This window comes from Hemicordylus capensis, chromosome 1 (genome assembly GCF_027244095.1).
Source record: "Hemicordylus capensis ecotype Gifberg chromosome 1, rHemCap1.1.pri, whole genome shotgun sequence".
NCBI lineage: Eukaryota > Metazoa > Chordata > Lepidosauria > Squamata > Cordylidae > Hemicordylus > Hemicordylus capensis.
In genome coordinates, this window is record NC_069657.1 from 416,873,063 (window position 1) to 416,892,765 (window position 19,703).

Sequence of the window (19,703 nt, forward strand, 5' to 3'; positions counted from 1 at the left end):
CCAGAAGCCATACAGGTTTGCTCAGCTTCATTTTACTCACACCAATGTAAATTTTCACTGAAATTTTTAGTACAGTGTTTAATACACACATCTTCTGGTTCAGTTTCAAGATTTCACATGTGTACAGGAGAAACCACAAAACACTTTGCTGTGTTGATAGCAAAAGGGTAATCCAAACATCATTGTGATTCCTATACCTCCCTCACAGGTCCTCTTCCTGTGAGCTAATTAATGGTGGATCGATCTATCTATCTATCTATCTATCTATCTATCTATCTATCTATCTATCATATTTCTGTACCGCCCAAAACTTGTGTCTCTGGGGGGTTTACAATTCAAATCATGTAAACATTAAAATCAATTAAAATTATTAACATTAAAATAATTTAAAATCCAACATTAAAAGTACCAAAGCTATAAATCTAATCAAAAGCCTGGGTGAATAAATATGTCTTCAGTGCCTTTTTAAAAGTTACAAGAGATGGGTAGGCTCTTATTTCAACAGGGAATGTATTCCAAAGCCCGGGGCAGCAACAGAGAAGGCCTGTCCTGAAGTAGCCACCAGATGAGCTGGTGCAACTGCAGATGACCCTCTCCAGACAATCTTAACGGGCGATGGGGCTCATGGTAAAGAAGACATTCTCTTAAGTACTCAGGGCCTAAGTTGTTTAGGGCTTTATAGGTAACAACCAGCACCTTGTATTTTGCCTGGAAACCTATCGGCAGCCAGTGTAGCTCTTTCAACACAGGCGTAATATGGTCTCTCCTAGATGACCCAGAGTCCAACCTGGCTGCCGCATACTGTACCACCTGTAGTTTTAGGACTACATACAAAGGCAGCCCCAAATAGAGCATATTGCAGTAGTCCAGGCTGGAGGTTACCAGCTTATGTACCACCTTTCCGAGGTCATTCATCTCAAGAAACGGACACAGCTGGTGTATCAGCCGAATCTGATAGAAAGCACCTCTGGCTACTGCCTCAGCCTGAGAGCACATCAACCGGAGATGTTCAGATCCGGAAATACCCCAGACTGCATACTTGTTCCTTCTGGGGGAGCGTGACCCCATCGAAAACCGGCAGATCAAAATCATCTCCTGAGTTCCGACCTCACACAATAAGTACCTCTATCTTATTTATTTATTTATTTGTTTGTTTGTTTGTTTATTATTTATATTTATTACATTTCTATACCACCCAAAACTTGCATCTCTGGGGGGTTTACAATTAAAATTCTAAACATCAAATCACTTAAAAATTAAAATCATTTAAAACATTAAAAAAATTAAAATATTTAAAACCCAGTATTTAAAAAAGAAAAAGAAAAAAAGATTTTTTTTCTTTTTAGAACCATAGATCTAATTAAAAGCCAGGGTGAAAAGGCTTCAGTGCCTTTTTAAAAGTTGCCAGAGATGGGGAGGCTCTTATCTCAACAGGGAGATTATCTCAATCCATTATCTGGATTCAGCCTCAGTTTGTTATCCCTCATCCAGCCCATTACTGCCTCCAGGCAGGCATTTAGGGAGGTTATGCTTTCTACTGATTATGTTGACATGGAGAAATGGATTTGGGTGTCATCAGCATATTGATAACACCCTGCACCAAATCTCCTGATGATCTCTCCCAGTGGTTTCATGTAGGTTAACAACATTGGAGACAATATGGAGCCCTGAGGGACATCATAAGAAAGTTAAATTTTGAAGAACATCAGTCTCCAAGAGACACCATTTGGAATCTGCCCATGAGGTAGGAGCAGAACCACTGCAAAGCAGTGCCTCTCACCCCCAATCCCCTCAGACATCACAGAAGTATACTATGGTCAATGAAACTGAAGGCTGCTGAGAGATCCAAAAGGACCAACAGAGTCACATTCCCTCTGTCAATTCCTAATTGGAGATCATCCAGCAGGTTGACCAAGGCAGTCTAAAGCAACCTGCCCACATCATCAGAGTCATTAACTGAAACTGATGCAGGGTCATCCATAAGAGGAGCTGCTGGACACCTCGGCAACAGACACTGTAACAATTGTGGAGATTGAATCTAAGTCAGCCCCAAAAGGAGAGATTGTGTCCACATAAAACTCATTTAAAATGTCACAGTGAGTAATTGTTGATTCCAAGTACTGATGTAAGGGGAAAGGGGCACACACTAGCCCTTTCACAACCATGATACAGGCAGAAAAGAATTTCTTCTTTGCTGCATGTATCGCCTGAGCATGGAGCTTCAAATGTGCTCTATGTAATAACCTGTCAGATTTGAATCAAGTCTTTCTCCACTTGAGCTCTAGTCATCTACCTCGCCACTTCAGCCCCTGTTGTTTTTCCACATACCAAAGCGCCAGTTTCAACAGCCGTACCCATCTGTGATCTTTCAATTCCCTACTTCAGTACTTAGATGGGACTGACACCATAGGAATAACTTTACTCATCGCGGACATATCTATGGTATATGTTCCTATTCCTGACGCTTCCTGCTGGTGGAAGGTGTACCCGTTGGTAATCTGAGGCTTCTTAGGGACTCTGCAACCTGAACTACCAAGCTCAGGAGCAGGCCTGGACTTAGTGAGCAGGGGCAATCTGATGTGGCCAGGAGGGCCATTTGGCGTGGGCCTCAAGCTCAAATGGGGCCTCAGATTTAGACACTTGCTGATTTTTTGGTGCTTTAGAAGTGGCCTGGGCCTCTGCCCATTTTGGATGCCACTGCACCTGTGCAATTGGCCTCTGAGAGGTCCACGCCTCTCAAAGGCCAATTGTGCAGGCAAGGCAGCATCCAAAATGGCTGCCGTGCCGAGGCTCAAAGGCCCGAATGGGCCGAAAAACCGGCAGAACGGACCAGAGGCCGTGATAACGGAGGCCAGCGATGGGAGGGGGAACCTCCACAGAACCCCCCCGCCACTTCAAGGAACTCCCCCAAAGGGGGTAAGTCACTTTAAAAAAAACACCCTCAACCCCCCCCCCCACTGGACTGGACCAAACCGGGGGTGGGGGGATTGAGGGGGTGCCGGGCCAAAGTGGCCTGGTCAGGTTCGAGTCTGGTTTGAACTTGAACTGAACTGGGCCAGCCGGTTCCATGCACATTCCTAATCCCTAATAGCTTCCAGTTTAAGCCATTGACTTCAGGGCCTCCATGCTAGACAACACCCCCAGGTTTAGATTCCCATGCCCTTCTGGTACAAACTTTCTGTCTGCAGCTGCCCCTGATTTTTACCAGTCTCTCTCCAGATTCCTGAAGTTGTCTCATCTCCACTAGCAATAGTTTAAGGACTTGAGTGACTAGGGTTTTTGTTTTTGTTTTTTTAGCTTCCCTACCAACATAAATTCATGTTGTTCCTCTCCCCCTGCGCTAATATTTTTCTCTATGTTCTAATGCTGAAATGCTTCCAGTTCTCTCTCACACCTGAGGTACCTGGAATGCTACTATGGGGACATTTCATTTTAATCACTGAGCCAGACTTGAACGCACATGATACAAAAACCTACCCTTCTAGCCTTTATTTAAAATGTGGATAGTTGTCGCTACAAATGTTGCATGTTCTTGTATATATGTCAAAATATCTGTTCTGTTTTTAATCTCCAATGAAGCTAAAATCGATGCATAAGTTGATGGACTAAGGAAAGAACAGTCTTAGAGGACTACCTAGGAAATTTTCAATTATTCACATCATTCATTTGGGAATGAACTCTAGAGGACAGGATAACTACCATTGTTTTGGCTTGCATACAAACTTCATTCAAGGGAAATTAGTGTAACCAAACAAGAGGGATTTTTGTAGCTTAGAAGCCTCTTTTGTGTAAATACACACATGCTTCCATGGATTCAGTCTTGTACTAGTGCCAAAAGGCATTGGAACGGTAGCTTGCTCACTAGAGCACAAAACAAAGGACATTTGCATAAGGCTGGAGATCATCCACTACAATTATTGTTGCCATTATTGGTATGGTGGTTCCACTTATATTTGAGCATCTGCAGACACTCAGTCGGCATTAAATAGTTTGAGGATATGGATAGAAGCAACCAAATGATACCATTTGGAAACACAATTTGCATTATTGACAAGCAGTACTAGGTTTTAAGTGAGTGGGTGGGGAACAGTACAAGTGCTGTGAATTATATATTGCACACTTGTTACTGTCCAAAGGATCTCCAACTATGCTCGCTATGGTAAACATCTATATATTTAATTCTCCTAGACGTACCCATCACTAATCCCATGTGTGGCAGCTCTCGCAAGAGTTTGCGAGCAACTCCGGATAGGATAGCGATGGGGACGGGGGAGAAAATAGGAATGCTGGCCGGTGGCTGCAGGAAGCTGTGGCGGGCTGGCAGGAAGCGGCCATAGGAGGCGGCTCAGCCTGGCCAGTGGGAGGAGGCAGCCACTGCCGGGAGTTGGTGGGTGGGTGGGAGGAGGTGGCAGGCTGGCTTGCCAGCCAGCCCACCAGCCAGAAACCACGGGGGGAGGGAGGTGTTTGAAAAGTGGGGGGTGGGGAGAAGCGGGCCATATGTTGGTCTCCAAATCATTTTTTGGGGACCCATCCTGATTATTTTACTCTATTCCCTTGGGGTTTTATTATTTGTGCTCTAAACCAGGGTCTTAAGCTGGGGGGGTCATGTGATAGGTCCAGGTGGTCTTTGCAAAATCAAATTGCTTCTTGGTGAGTCAGAACAAAGTTATTGAAAAGAATTATCCTGAGTATCCCCCCCTAGCCCATTTTTATTGATGCTTTCTGAAAATATATAAATGGGGTTGTTGTCTTTGGGTAAAACGTGAGGCTCTGGTGGGTCTGTAGTTGCAAAACATTTAATGCAGTGAAGAACCTTTGGTCGTCCCTGATTTTATTTTTATTAATTATTTATTTATTCGATTTCTATACTGCCCTCCAAAAATGGCTCAGGGCAGTTTACATAAAGAAATAACAAATAAATAAGATGGCTCCCTGTCCCCAAAGGGCTCATAAGCTAAAAAGAAACATAAGATACACACCAGCAACAGTCACTGGAGGTACTCTGCTGGGGGTGGAGAGAGCCAGTTACTCTCCCCCCGCTAAATAAAGAGAATCACCACGTTAAAAGGTGCCTCTTTGCCAAGTTAGCAGGGGTTTATGATGAAACCCGCTCCCTTGGGTTGTCACTCATGAGAGTGGAAATGTACCAAACCACTTCTAACCTCCTCCTCCCTCCTCCCTCCCTTTTCTCCTCCCTCTCTCCTCCCTTTCCCACTGGGAAACCTTCCCTTTTAATTTACAGCCAGCCATTCCCCAACTCTACTTCTCTCACTCCCCACTTCCCATCTTGCTCTGGGAGCTACCTTCACTCCCATTATTATGATTATTGCCAAAACTTCTTCCCCCACCCCATTGTGTTTGTACCATAATACTTTATTTTCCTTAAATCAGCTCCCTCCATAACTATAGAACGTGATAGGGATATAAGAAAAGGCAAGATGCACAAAGTATCTGCTGTGCTTGTGTACCATATATCACTGGTGGAAACCATGAAACAATCCATGGGTTACGAACTAGAGGGGACGAGAACTCTGATGGGTATACCTGCTGCTGCTAATTGCCTTCTGGAAAAAAAGGGCGTCTTCACTGTTATAATACTCTCTACAAAATAACTGCAGAGCTGTTCTGTTCAGCACATCTGTTTAACACCTGTTCTGGGTTCACAGCAGCTGGTACACGCACTGTACACGCTGGAGGGTATGAGATGCTGCATGAGCAAAGCATGTATTCATTTCTGCCTTGCATAGATGGATATTGTGAAGCTTGAGCTCAAGTTCAGCCTCTGCTACAGTATGATTATTATAGTGACCCATTTCACAGGAGAAGATAAGACTATAAAGTATTGTGAATGTTGTGTTCCAGAAATTAATAATAATAATTAACAATGATAATGAATTTCTCCTTGTTTGCACAGTTATGCCACTTCTCTTTCAGAGGTTGTAACTGGGGAGAAGCAGATAAGTTGGACTTGCAAAATTTAGAGAAAAATATTGTCTGTTTAGATCTAATTCATATCAAATTCAAAAGGAGGCACATTGTCCAAGTAATGGTACCAGAGAGATGGCAGAGTTTTTGCCATTAAATAATAAAATTTGTAAAATGTTTATTTATTTGTCCTATCACTCATCTAATTACTTCAGAGTGGCAATTTAGCATCATGGCAACCCTGTGAAGTTGAGCTTGACTGAATGAGAGTGATTTTCCCAGTGTCACCCATCAAGCTATTCTTAAGGCACTTGATTGGACTCGTAGTACACATTGATACTCAACACACTTGGGCCAAGTTACTATGACTGGAAAAGATGGGAGGGGACAGGATTAATCAGACTGCTAGGGGAAACCATTTCCCCATCTCAGCCATTTGTATTGGCCCCAAATTAATAGCACCGGTACTTGCAGGCATGGATAACTACAGATTGGGTCCAGATAATGCTGTCATCTTAGAGTATCTCAGAGGAGCAACCTGAGTCAGAAATGGGACATTTTGGAAAGAAAGTATTATGGTACAAACATGGTGGTGGTGGTGAGGAGGGTTGGGTAATAATAATAATAATAATAATAATAATAATAATAATAATAATAATAATAATAATGGGAGTGAAGGTAGATCCCTGGGCAAGAGGAGAAGGGGGGAGTGGGAGAGGGAGAGTAGGAGAAAGGCCGACTGTAAATTAAAAGTGAAGGTTTCCCAGTGGCAAGGGGGGAGAAGGGAGGGAGGGAGGGAGGGAGGAGGAGGTTATAAGAGGCTTAGTGCATTTCCAAAGCCTGCTGTCTCATGAGTGACACCAAGGGAGTGAGTTTCATTGGTGGACCAAAGGTTCTTCACTGCAAAGGGTACCCCCAAAGCAGGAGGCAAGGACATAGCTCAGAGGCAAGGACTTAGCTCATGGCCAGGGCTAAGCCATGCCACATGCCAACAGCCAATTGAGAAAGCAGCAGCTTTCAAGGTGATCAGGTACAAGGGTAAGCCTGTTGCAAGCCCATGCCTGGAATGGCTGAGCCTCAGGGATTCAGCACAAACTTTCTCCAAAGTGAAATTTGAAAGAGAATGATAAGGTTCCTCCCAGGAGAAACAGCGGAGAATGTTCTCAGATGATTTCTCCACATCCCTGTTGTGAGGATCCATTTTATTTCTATTGCAGCCCCTGTAGAGTGTGCACAAGTTTTCACAAGTGTGCCCACCAGTGTTCTCTCTAACAAGGATTCCCAGATGTTGTTGACTGCAACTCCCAGAATCCCCAAGCAAAAGCCAATGCAGCTGCGGATTCTGGGAGTTGTAGTCAACAACATCTGGAATCCCTGTTAGAAGGAACATTACTGGCCATCTCTAGGTTTGCCCTAGCCTAATGATTCAGATTCAGGATTTCAGCAAGGTTTGTGCAGGGTGGGGGAGAGTGCAGCATTCTAGTTTCACATGCACTGTAGCAAGGAGCAACAGCTGAGTGCACTCAGCCAGGCAAGACTCCGGGGCAGTTAAGGGGAGACCATGCCACTGCAATGCCGTGTCCACAGTCCTACCCATGGGCTTGCAAGCAAGGACTTTTTATGAAGTTTTTGATTCAAGCATGAATTCAAAATTTGCAAAGGTAGGAAAACTAAAAATGGAAGGAATTTCCAAGACAGGGACAAGCTGGTAATTGGACATCTTAATTGAGAGGTCCAGGGGTTGGGAATGTGTGGATGAGAAGATTAATTTCAGGTGGAGCACCTCAACCAAAGGGCTTTATCATACCAAGTCTGTCTGGAAGCTAGCTCTGATCACATTTTAGTGTGTGGTTGCTCAGTCTACCATTCCTTTTGTCTGTCCTAAATTTCCAGCCCATCAGTTTCATTGGATGACCTCTGGTTCTAGTATTATGAGAGAGGGAGACAAACTTGTCTATCCCTTTTCTTCATGCCATGAATAATGTTATAAGTCTCACTCAGTGGTGGCTGGTACGCACTGGGACTCGTACCCTAGTGAGAGCTGTTGTCAGTGCAATTAGTCCCAAAACCTTGAGCACAAACATTTACTTAAACTGGAAGAAACATATGTTTCTTTAGTCATAGAATCAATATAAATAACTTTGTAGAATCCAAAGAGTTTTACCTGCTGAAGAATACAGCTTTCTTTTGGTGGGATGGATCTTCTACTCTGGCACCTTGAAAGGGGTAAAGCTAATAATCCAGCAGGCCTTTATACTTCAGTAAACATGGTAATGGTAGGAGTTGAGTTTGTATTTGGTTTGGTGGATCACAAGCAAGAGGAGAGCTGGTCTTGTGGTAGCAAGCATGAATTGTCCCTTTTGCTAAGCATGGTCTTCCATGGTTTGCATTTGCATGGGAGACTATGAAGCTATTCCTATGATCCGTAGAAAGTGGGCTAAGGGAGCCTAGCCTGCTTTTTACTGATCATAGGGACCACTGGGCTCACAGGTTAGCCTGGTGGTTCCAAGGCAGCTAGCCCACCTTATTCCCCCTCCTCTTAAATGAGGTTAAGGGAGTGAGCGCTCCATTAACCTCACTTTTTTGCTCATGTGCTGCCGCAGCATGCAGCAACACATGAGTAGACCCTTGACCAGGAAGCTGCAGCCAGCAGCCGTGTCTGACGTCAGACATAGGGATGTGGCTGGGGCATGAGGCATGGCCCCTGAAGCACGGCAGCCCAGGTTCTTCGATCCCATTCGTGCAATGGGGCTCTGCCCATGCATGCATTGGTATCTCTCACATTGCAATGATAATCACTTGTGCCAAAAAAACCCCAAAACAATAATGCACACCAGAATGTTCCTGTATGAGGTTTTCCTTACAAAATGAAAGCTATTTTGGGAAATAGGAAATCTATGTATTTCCTGTCCTGTTTCTGAAAAAAGAAACTCTGTGCCTTTTCTTCTTCTTCAAATACTATTCTGCTTAAATGGACAGATTTTGACTATATTAAAATAAATGCCTCCCAAGGTTATAGCTCTGGGGGGAAATGGCTAATTTTTGTCCCTTTAAATTTTGTGGTGGGTAAAATAAGGTGCTTTGATCTTTAAATGACAGCTTCCTGAATCATTATAGTGAATTAGTTAAGCTCTCCCAGTAGGTGCCCTGTTCTAGCTTCCTCTTGGGCACCCTCTTTCTTAGCCTTAAAACCGAGTTTCAGATTAGTGAATAAACTCCTGCTGTTGTTAACCTAAACCATCAAGTTTGCCCTCTCACTTTCATGAACTGCTAAACTCTCACCCTAAAGGTGATTTGACTCAATAAAGAAGAAAGTGTAACTAAGTGCTGCAGCATATAGTTATGGACTTTTGATTCACCTATAATTTTGTTGTGCATGCCAATCTTGGGTCCTACAAAGGATCCCAGGTGGGGTTGGGGGAAAGGTTAAACATTTGTTTAAAATTGTCTGCTTGTCCATTTCTTTTGTGGGTTGGGTGGTAGGTATCACCCATCATGCCATAATACCACCCAACCCACTTTGGTGTTCCTAGGAGCTACCCATGGGGAACAACGGGTTGTTTCAAGTTCCCCATTGTTCCCTATGGCCAGAACACTCTAAACATTTTGAGTTGTTCCATTGTTCCATTCCGGCTGGCTCAACTGCTCTTTTGACAGAACATTTCAGCCATTTTGCGTTTCGTTCCAGGCTCGAAACAGAATGCAAAATCTGTTTCATGCACATCCCTAGTCTCCATATATTCAATTTTAATCAACAGCACTAGCATCTAGCACTAGCATCCTTCTAGCTGGACTAGATGGGCCTTGAGCCCGATACAGCAGGGCTGTTCTTATGTTCTTATTGCTCTCAACAATCCTTATATGCAGGGCCACCAGCAGCTAATGCCTGCAAGTGCTAATAAAGCACCATCTAATGCCTGATAGCACTAAAGTGGAGTAAGGGACCCAAAAAGCTGTCTGTTTGAATGGTCCAGAAACCTGATTATCCATGCTGTTGTTGTTTTCTTTTGTGGTAAGTTTTTTTTTTTGTTATGGCTATTTGGTTTCCCTTTTTCTTCCCTTCCACTCCCTTTTTTGGGTACTGTGCCACCTAATGGCACTATGGGAAACACCTATATCGGGCTGCAGCGATATAGGAAGATGCTGAAAGGCATCATCTCATACTGTGCGGGAGATGGCAATGGTAAACCCCTCCTGTATTCTACCAAAGACAACCACAGGGCTCTGTGGTTGCCAGGAGTTAACACCGACTTGACGGCACACTTTACCTCTATCTTTGCTCCATGCACGATAGCCAACTATACAACAGAATCGTTGTCCATGCCAATTCTGTAGCAAGTTCTCTTGGCTCACAAATGCTTGCTCTTTGATAGACATGAAACAGCTACCTGATCGGATCTTGGGCATTTGCCCTAGAAATGTGGAATGACTGCAAGGCGCTCAAGTAGGATGATTAATTAAGCTTTGTTTTAAATGACTCCTATAGGGCCTGAGTAAAGCAGGTGGCTTAATAGAAGTGGGTGTTTGAGAAAAAGGACTTTCATACATCATAAAAAATAGCTTCTGTGATATATGGTAGAAAACAGGAAAGCAGCACCTCACAGGCCAATCATTAATGCTGCAGTCATTAATACTCCCTTTAAATGAATCAGGATTGACATCATGGGACACTTGGCAAAGCCCGTAAGGACCAGGAGAAAATAGATCTAGTTAATGGGTTTTGCCACTCACCACCTCTGTAGAGACTGAGGAAATGTTTGAGGTGTTGGGATGAACTGTTCTCCTCCATGAAGGAGATATATATCACTTAGGAGATATAGTCAGAGTAGTAAATGTCCAAGTATATAACTACATAACCAGTTCCTGATGAGTAGCTCTGCTACTGCAGCAAAACCAAAAAGAAATTTGTAGCACCTTAAGGACTAATAAACATATTGTGGTATAATCTTCCAGGGGCTAGAGCCCACATTGTTAGATACATTAAGTGGTCACCTAAGTGGTAGCTATGAGCAATATGACAATATGGTGTGTGTGTGTGTGTGTGTGTGTGTGTGTGTGTGTGTGTGTGTGTGTGTGTGTTTGGGGGGGGGTTGCAAGGTGAGACTAAAAACAAATCAGGAGACAAGACAGTAGGCGTGTCACATTATTGTGCATAGCACAAATGAATTCAAGATCTTGTCAAATGAATACAAGATGAATGTATTCATTTGGTTCATTTGTGCTGTGCATAGTATTGTGACACATCTATGGCTATCTTCTTCATTACTTGGCCTTTGGCCTAATTGTGAGGTTAGGATTTCTTTTTCCCTTTTAATGGGTTGCATCCAAAGAACCATAATGTAAATTAGTTGCTAGTATTAGTCTGCGAATCATTTTCTCATGCAGTGTTCCACTTTGAGAGGTTATTACTATGAATATTACTATGAATGTTTATATTTGTTACCCCTGCTCAGGCCTGTAGAGAGGCCAGGGGCAGCCCGTGTTCGCCCACTGCCGCAGCCCCCCTGCCCCGCCCCCTGCATCTGACGTCAGAGGCAGGGTTTTGCTTGGAAACGGGGCACACACTCCATTTTTTAGCTGCTTAGCCCAGCACCGGCTTCCCAGCCTGGCTGGGCACATACCTCCCTGCCTTTTAAAGCAGGGAGATCTGCTCCCAGCAGCCCTGCGAACACGGCGCAGGCCGGGAATTTGCCCAGAAATGGGGTGTGTGCCCCATTTCCGAGGAAAACCCTGCCCCCTGCATCTGATGTCATCTGATGTCCTTGAGGGGTGCGGCCCAGGTTCTTTGAATCTGTTCAAGTAATGGTGGCTCCATCCCTGCCCCTGCAAACTGAGCAAAGGGCACCTTTTAAAGTAGGATTCTCTTCTGTTTAGTTGGGGGAAAGCAATTATCCCTATCCAGCAGCAACACGACTTCAGTGACTGTTGGTGGTGTCTTGTCTTATTTTCCTGTGAACCCTTTGGGGACAGGGATTGTGAACCCTTTGGGGACAGGGATGCATCTTTATTATCATCATCGTCGTCGTCATCGTTGTCCTCATTTTCTATATAAACCATTTTGAGAACTTTGGTTGAAAAGTGGTATATAAATATTTGTAATAATAGTACTGTAAAGCAGTCCTTCCAAGTGTGGAAGACACTTTCCCTATGCAGGAGAACAGTTTTGGATCCAAGCCATCTATTTATACTTAATTATTAGTTATGTACTTCATGTACAGTATGTGACAAAGTTGCTCTGGACCATGAAAACGTATGCAACAATATATTTGTTAGTCTATAAAGTATTGCAAGATGTTGTACATAACCAGTGTGCAGTGAAGCAATGATGATTTTTATCTTGCACAAGCTGTCTAGTATGTACTCATTTCTCTCCAAGTATGATACTGTCTTCAGCATAACAATTTCTTAGCTCATTCTGCACCTGCATTTTAAAACTCTGTGTGCCCAGATCTTAGATTTAGTTGCCCTTACACTTCATTAGAGCCCTGGATCCATGGAATGATCCAAAATGAAAGGAAGGATTGCTGTGGTTCAGGTAGAGCACATACCTTGCATGCCGTAGATCCCAGTTTCAATTCCTGGAATCTCTGGGTAAGGCTGAGAAAGATGCCTATCTGAATCCTTGGAAAGCCACTTTCAGTCAGTGTAGGTGGTATTAGGCTAGAAAGATCAATTGTCTGACTCAATACAAGGCGGCTTTGACCTAGACATTCAGGTTGAGAAAGCTGAGGATTCAGAGGTGGGTGAAGGTCACTTTTTTTAGAGTTAATGCTGATGTTTACATTTATCTCATGCTTTTTCTTTTCACATATTTTTGATCATTTGATCATTCACAAGGCATACCAAGTATAGGAGACATATTGCATCTCCGGCTTTGCTCTTCAGGAATCCATGTCATGTATTATCTGATCTGTTCAGGATAAGAACATAAGAACAGCCCTGCTGGATCAGGCCCAAGGCCTGTCTAGTCCAGCATCCTGTTTCCCACAGTGCTTACCAGATGCCTCTGAGAAACCAACAGGCAGGAGGTGAGGGCATGCCCTCTCTCCTGCTGATGCTCTCCTCTCCTGCAACTGATATTTAGAGGCATCTTGCCTCTGTGACTATAGGAGGTGGCCTATAGTCACCAAACTAGTATCCATTGATAGACCTGTCCACCATGAATTTTTCCAAGCCCCTTTTAAAGCCATCCAAGATAGTGGCCATCACCACATCCCGTGACAAAGAATCCCATAGATTAATTATGCACTGTGTGAAAAAGTACTTCTTTTTGTTGGTCCTAAATTTCCTGGCCATCATTTTCATGGGATGGACCCTGATTCTAGTGTTGTGAGAGAGGAAGAAAATTTTCTCTCTGTCCACTCTGCATAATCTTATACTCCTTTATCATGTCTCTCTGTAGTTGCCTCTTTTCCAAACTAGAAAGCCCCAGATGTTGTAGCCTTGTCTCATAAAGGAAGCTGCTCCAGGTCTCTGATCATCTTGATTGCCCTCCTCTGCACCTTTTCCAGTTCTACAATGTCCTTCTTAAGATACAGTGACCAGAACTGTATATAATACTCCAAATTTGTATAAAGCATGATAATATTAGCATTTTTATTTTCAAACCCCTTCCTAATGATCCCTAGCATGGAATTTGTCTTTTTCACAGCTGCTGCTCACTGAATTGACACTTTAATCAAGCTGTCCATGACAACCCCAAGATCTCCCTCCTAGTCACCTCCTGTCATCTTAGACCCCATGAGTGTATATGTGAAGTTGGTGTTTTTTGCCCCAGTATGCATCACTTGTATGTATGGAAGTATACAAAAGGACAACATTGTTAAACATATAGCAGGGCCTGTTCTTCTGTTGTCCTTTTGTATACTTCCCATCAATTTACCAGACACAGAAGTTAAGCTAACCAGCTTGTATTTCCCCGGATCCCCCCTGGATCCCTTTTTGAAAACTGGAGTTACATTAGCTACTTTCCAGTCCTCTGGTATAGAGCCTGACTGCAGGGACAAATTACATATTTTTGCTAGGAGATCAGCAATTTCACATTTGAGTTCCTTCAGAACTCTTGGATAGATGCCATCTGGCCCTGGTGATTTGTTAATTTTTAGTTTCTCAAGACAGTTTAGAACAGGGTTTCTTAACCTTGGGACTCCAGATGTTGTTGGACTACAATTCCCATCATCCTCAGCCACAAAGGCCATGTCTGGGGATGATGGAAGTTGTAGTCCAACAACATCTGGGGGCCCAAGGTTTAGAAACCCTGGTTTAGAACATCCTCTCTTGTTACCTCAAATTGGCCCAGTTCTTCAGCCTCCAAGCCTGAGAAGCTCTGTTCTGTAGCAGGTATATAGTCAGTTACCTCTGCCATGAAGACAGATGCAAAGAACTCATTCAGCTTCTCTGCAATCTCCTTATCCTCCTTAATAATCCCTTTCACACCCTCATCGTCTAAGGGTCCAACCGCCTCCCTCACAGATTTTCTCCTTCTGAAATATTTAAACAAGTTTTTGTTATTCCCTTTGACACTTCTGGCTATATGCTCCTCAAACTCTCTCTTTGAGTTTATGTGTTCTTGCATTTCTTTTGCCAGAGTTTATGTTCCTTTCCGTTATCTTCATTTGAGCAGGACTTCCATTTTCTGAAAGAAGTCTTCTTCCATTTTATAGCTTCCCTGCCTCTATTTGTTAGTCACGCTGGCATCCTCCTGAACTTGGTGGTGCCTTTCCTCCTTCTTGGTATATATCCCAACTGAGCTTCTATTTTTGTGGTTTTAAATAAGTTCAATGCTTTGGAGTGATTTGACCCTCCCAACTTTCCCTTTTACCAGTCCCATCATTTCTGAGACGTTTCATGCATCTGTGTTGGACTTCCTTGGCAGTGTTCCACTCGCATATGAGTTGAATCGGATCAGACAATGGTTACTATTCCCCAGTGTTTCTACAACTGACATTTTGCACCAGGATTAAATCCAAGGTCACCTTCTCTCTGGTTGGTTCTGCGACATCTGTTGTAAGGCACAGTCATTTAGCATGTCTAGGAATTTAGCCTCTCTGTCAATACCCGCACATGAATTTGTCCAATCTGTGTGAGGGTAATTGAAGTCACCCATTATTACAGCTCTGTTTCTCTTTGATGTCTATCTCCTAGGCAGAGCTCTAGATACACTACCACTACCATTGCTGCCGCCACATTTGGGATTGAGATCTTTCTTCATCTCCCCCTTCTTTTAAATTGATTTAATTTCCATTTGTTATGTAAACTGCTTTGATATCTTTTTTTGTTTAAAAGTGTTATATAAGTGTTAATAATAATGATAATTTTATGTTTACACTGTCATTTATTTCATTGGGCAATGCTCCACCTCAGTTACTCATTTGCTCATATATCTGTGGTAAGTGTAAAATCTCCATTAGTTCTCAAACGGCTTTTTAAAAAGACATTTAGAGACATTCATGGAGGACAGGTCTATCAGTGCCTGTCAGTGATAATATCTAAATGGAGCCTCTACATTAGGAGACAGTGTACCTTTGAATACCAGATGCTGGAAACAGAAGGCATGATTTCATGCCTGCTAGTAAGTTTCCCAGAGACATTTGGTTGATTACTGTTGGAAACAGCATGGTATAGTAGGGATGTTCATGGAACCAGGTGGGGGGGGGCCCTCGATGGCAGGGTGTATGTGTAAGGACAGGGGAGTGTGCACTTACACCTCCCTCTGCTTTTCCCCTGCTGGTGCTTGGTATTTTTAATGTCCTACGGGGCATCAGCGTACTTCCCTGCCACCCTGTTTGTTTCTTGGTTGGAAGTAGCTGGCGCATGTGCACCCGCATGTCGTGCCCACACGTGAGCCTGCCCAACCTCTGAACAGGTTCATGCACATCCCTATGATATAGCAGATTATCCATAGTATAGTAGTCTGATCCGTCCATGGCTCTTTTTATGTTCTTAGGTGGGCATGCTTCAGCAGGACAAGACATGGTTGACTTCATGATTGATTCTTTCAACAAATCTTTCATAGTTGATTCTTTCAACCAGTCTCTAATGCATGATGACTAAAGTAAGACCTTTGCTGTTTAGATGAAGGTGGGATGATTCCTTTACCAACCATAGAAAGGGCCAAAATGCTATGGTAGGGCACATGTCCTGCATGCAAAAAGTTCCAGGTCCCATCCCTGGCATATCTGGTTGAAGGATCTCAAGCTGAAGGATCTCAAGCTCAAAAAAGCTCAGTCTAAGACACTGGATGGAATGCTGCTGCCAGTTGGAGTAGGCAGCTTGATGGACCAATGGTCTGTTTCATTATAAGGCAGCCTGTTGTTAATAGCCAGCATCAGGGGTGTAGCTAGGGGAAAGGGGGCCCATGTTCACACCTCTGTCCAGCGGCCCCTTGGAATGAGAGAGATAATGAAGAAAATATGGATGTGTGGAGGTGGAGGGGCCCTCAGGAGCGGAGGGTTTGGGTACTTTGAACCCATCCGCTCAGTTATAGCTACACCCCTGGCCAGCATGCATCTGTTCCTTTAAAATTCTGGTAGCATGCCTTGCTAATCACTCATGACTGCATAAATTCCCTCTGTTCATACTGCTCTGATCTCTTTTCTCTGATGTGAGTGTGGCCAAGCCTTTCTGTTGCCCAGATGTGACATGAAAGCATTAATAGTTTTTTATGGTCAGTCTGCCTCCTCCTTTGACATCCAGCTGATTCTCAAGAGGAACGGTCAGCTGCCACATCCCACCCGTATGAGATTTTTACATCAGTCGTGCATGTATAATACATGGAGGGTGTAGAAGGAAGAAATATCTTTTCTTTCATATTGTAAATTACAACATAACATTTCCTTGCTTGGATGATTTTACACTGTTTCATAAGGGAGGATGAAGATAATGCAAATAACTAGGATGGATTCACTTCTGCCTCCCACTAATTTTAGATTTGTTTTCAAGTGGCGTGTTTATAGTTTACTTTCATGTTATTGTGAGCTGGAAGTACCAGAAACTTGAACAGGAATTTTTAAGGCTTTTTTAAGAGTGAAATTTTTTCCATGATGATACTGCTAAGCATGTTTGTATTCCTGTGATTCAGGAGTTCCCAGTTAACAATGTTTTGTTTAATATTGTTCCAAGTTCTTTTTATCAAAGACCTTCAGCGTTCTTAAAATATTTTGTGGCTAGATGCCATACAAGTATCAAGGCCTAAGAATTTTACCACTTCTTCAGATCTTACGTTATTTACTCCCTGCTGATTTTCTAGGTCTGGCTCTGTAATGGCCTTATATGCATGGACCTCTTTTGGAATCTGATGGCTGATAAGGAACGCAGTGTTAAGAATACCAACGCAGCTTCCTTCCCAGGGCAAATAGTTTCTGCACCTGTGTAGTGATCAGCCACTCCTCCCTCTAAAGAGTTAACCGGAAGTGATCCTGCCATTGAGGTTTGGGACCATAGTTGGAGCAGAGGGTTATATCTCCCATGCTGCAGTTCAGATCAAGTTTAGGGGCCTCCATGGTGGTTATTTAGCAAAAATAAATAAAAAAATACACAGGGTCAAATATGTTCAAAGTCATGTCTAGAGACAGGTTGTTCAGATTCCTCATAATGTTAGTTATTTTATAGCACACACATTTCTTGAGGCAACTGATTCACACACATTACTTGAGGCAATTCATATGCTCTTTGTTGGACACAAAAGCAAACACAGCCTAAGTTGCTTTTTGATCCAGTGCATTCCACCTGACTGTCTCTCAGATCATAAATAGCAAGTCCTGTTTGTAGCACATATGGGCTGGTCTAGACGTTATGGCCTTCACCATAGGAACATAGGGAGCTGCTTTGTATTGAGTAAATGCATTGGTCCATTGAGCTCTGTATTGTCTACACTGACGGGCAATGGCTCTCCAAGGCTTCAGGCAGGAATCATTCCCAGCCCTGCCTGGGAATACCAGGGACTGAACCTGGGTCCTGGAACATTCTGCATGGAAAGCACACAGGAACACAGGAAGTTGCCGTGTACTGAGTCAGACCCTTGGTTTATCTAGCTCAGTATTGTCTACAAAGACTGGCAGCGGCTTCTCCAAGGTTTCAGGCAGGAATCTCTCTCAGCCCTATCTTGGAGAAGCCAGAGAGGGAACTTGAAACCTTCTGCTCTTCCCAGAGCAGCTCCATCCCCTGAGGGGAATATCTTGCAGTGCTCACATGTGATCTCCCATTCAAATGCAACCAGGGTGGACCCTGCTTAGCTAGCGGAACAAGACATGCTTGCTACCACAAGACCAGCTCTTCTCTATCAGTGACAGAGCAAATGTCTATCATAGTGGAAGCCATTTAAAATCACACCAGTCTAACAGCTGTTATCTATTTCAAACTACATAGTTAACCACAAACAGTTGTTGCTCTGCCAGTTCAAAATCCTCCCCCTCCTCCCCTACCCCCACCCCCATCCTGGACATTAGTCTGAACATGTTAGGGACATTGGAAAAAATGCCCCTAATTGAGTGGTGAACCATTTTGCAAATAAAAAGTTTTTCAAATGGAGTTATTTAAAATAATCTCTATGTAGCAGCCTTAATTAATTGTGACAGTAAAGCCTGTTATTATCAGAAGCAGATACATTATGAGCAGTCACTCTGTCTTTATTTCAGTCTTTGATCAATACCAGAACACACAAAACGATTGTATATTTTGAACACATCCATTTTAACAACATATCTGCACATTGGTTCTAACCATTATTTTATTTTATTTTATTTTATTTTATTTTATTTTATTTTATTTTATTTATCAAATTTGTATACTTCCCCAAACTTTCATCTCTGGATGGGTTACAGTAACATAAAACTATTAGCAAGCAGAATATGCCAGACTTGTATTTCAGAACAACAGAATTCTACAACTGCATGTGTAATTGACAAATTAGTGAGGCCATTCTCACAACCACGTGGAACCAGGCTAAGGGAGTAGTGTGCTAAGGGAGTCAGGAAACCGGGAGTCAGGGGGCTACCTGGTTCCACCTGGTCATGTGCTGTAATGGGAGCCATGCAGCTCCCTGCAGCAAACCTTCAAAAATACCCCTCCCCTTAAATGAGATTAGCAGTGCGAGCGCTCCGCTAACCCCATTCCTGTGATCAAGAGACACCGTGGTGTGGCTCCACACCACAGCAACTCACGAGGAGACCCCTGACCAGGAGGCTCCAACAAGCCTCCCAGCTTTGAAGGTCTCCCCAAGATGCCTGCGCACTTGCGTGGGCATCCTGGAACTTCTAGGGGCCAGACGGACCCCTATCCCCACTGTCCCTACTGGCTCCATAATGGAGCTGGTAATCATGTGGGCAGCTGATCTGGCTGCCCAGGGACAGCTCCCTGCTCGTGTGCGGGAGCCCGCTCTCCCCGCAAACCATCTCGAGGCGCTTCATTTTGCTCGTGTGAAGCACCTCAGTGTCTATTAGCAAATATTTGACATTAAATTAGTCTGGTTGTCCTGCCAAGTTTTGTAAAACAGGGTCAATTAGTCTTTGCCTAAGACCTATGTAAAAGACGCACCGAGTATGAGCATATTTTGGAAATATTCTGAGATAGGTTCCTGATATCAATTTGTGTGGCAAACCTCAGCCTTGGCAATTCATTTCTGACATTCAAATGGAGGCCTTATATAACATGCATGTTTGTCAGAATTCAGTAAGCGGGGTGTGATTGTGAATAGAGATGCTGTCCTTCCAAGCTTGGAGTCTGTGAAGAACTTTGGGCATGCATAGAAGCTCACCTCAGAGAAGAGATGTGTTTTCAAT

General features: G+C 43.4%; 1 protein-coding gene across 1 annotated transcript in view; it reads left to right on the top strand.

Moving 5' to 3' along the window:
- Window positions 1-19,703, top strand: part of USH2A (usherin) — a 784,926-nt gene that overhangs the window by 493,851 nt on the left and 271,372 nt on the right. Inside the window, exon 40 of the mRNA XM_053283338.1 lies at window positions 1-15. This exon is cut by the window's left edge and continues 614 nt beyond it. Within this exon, the coding sequence (XP_053139313.1) occupies window positions 1-15 (15 nt within the window). The remainder of the gene's footprint in view (window positions 16-19,703) is intronic.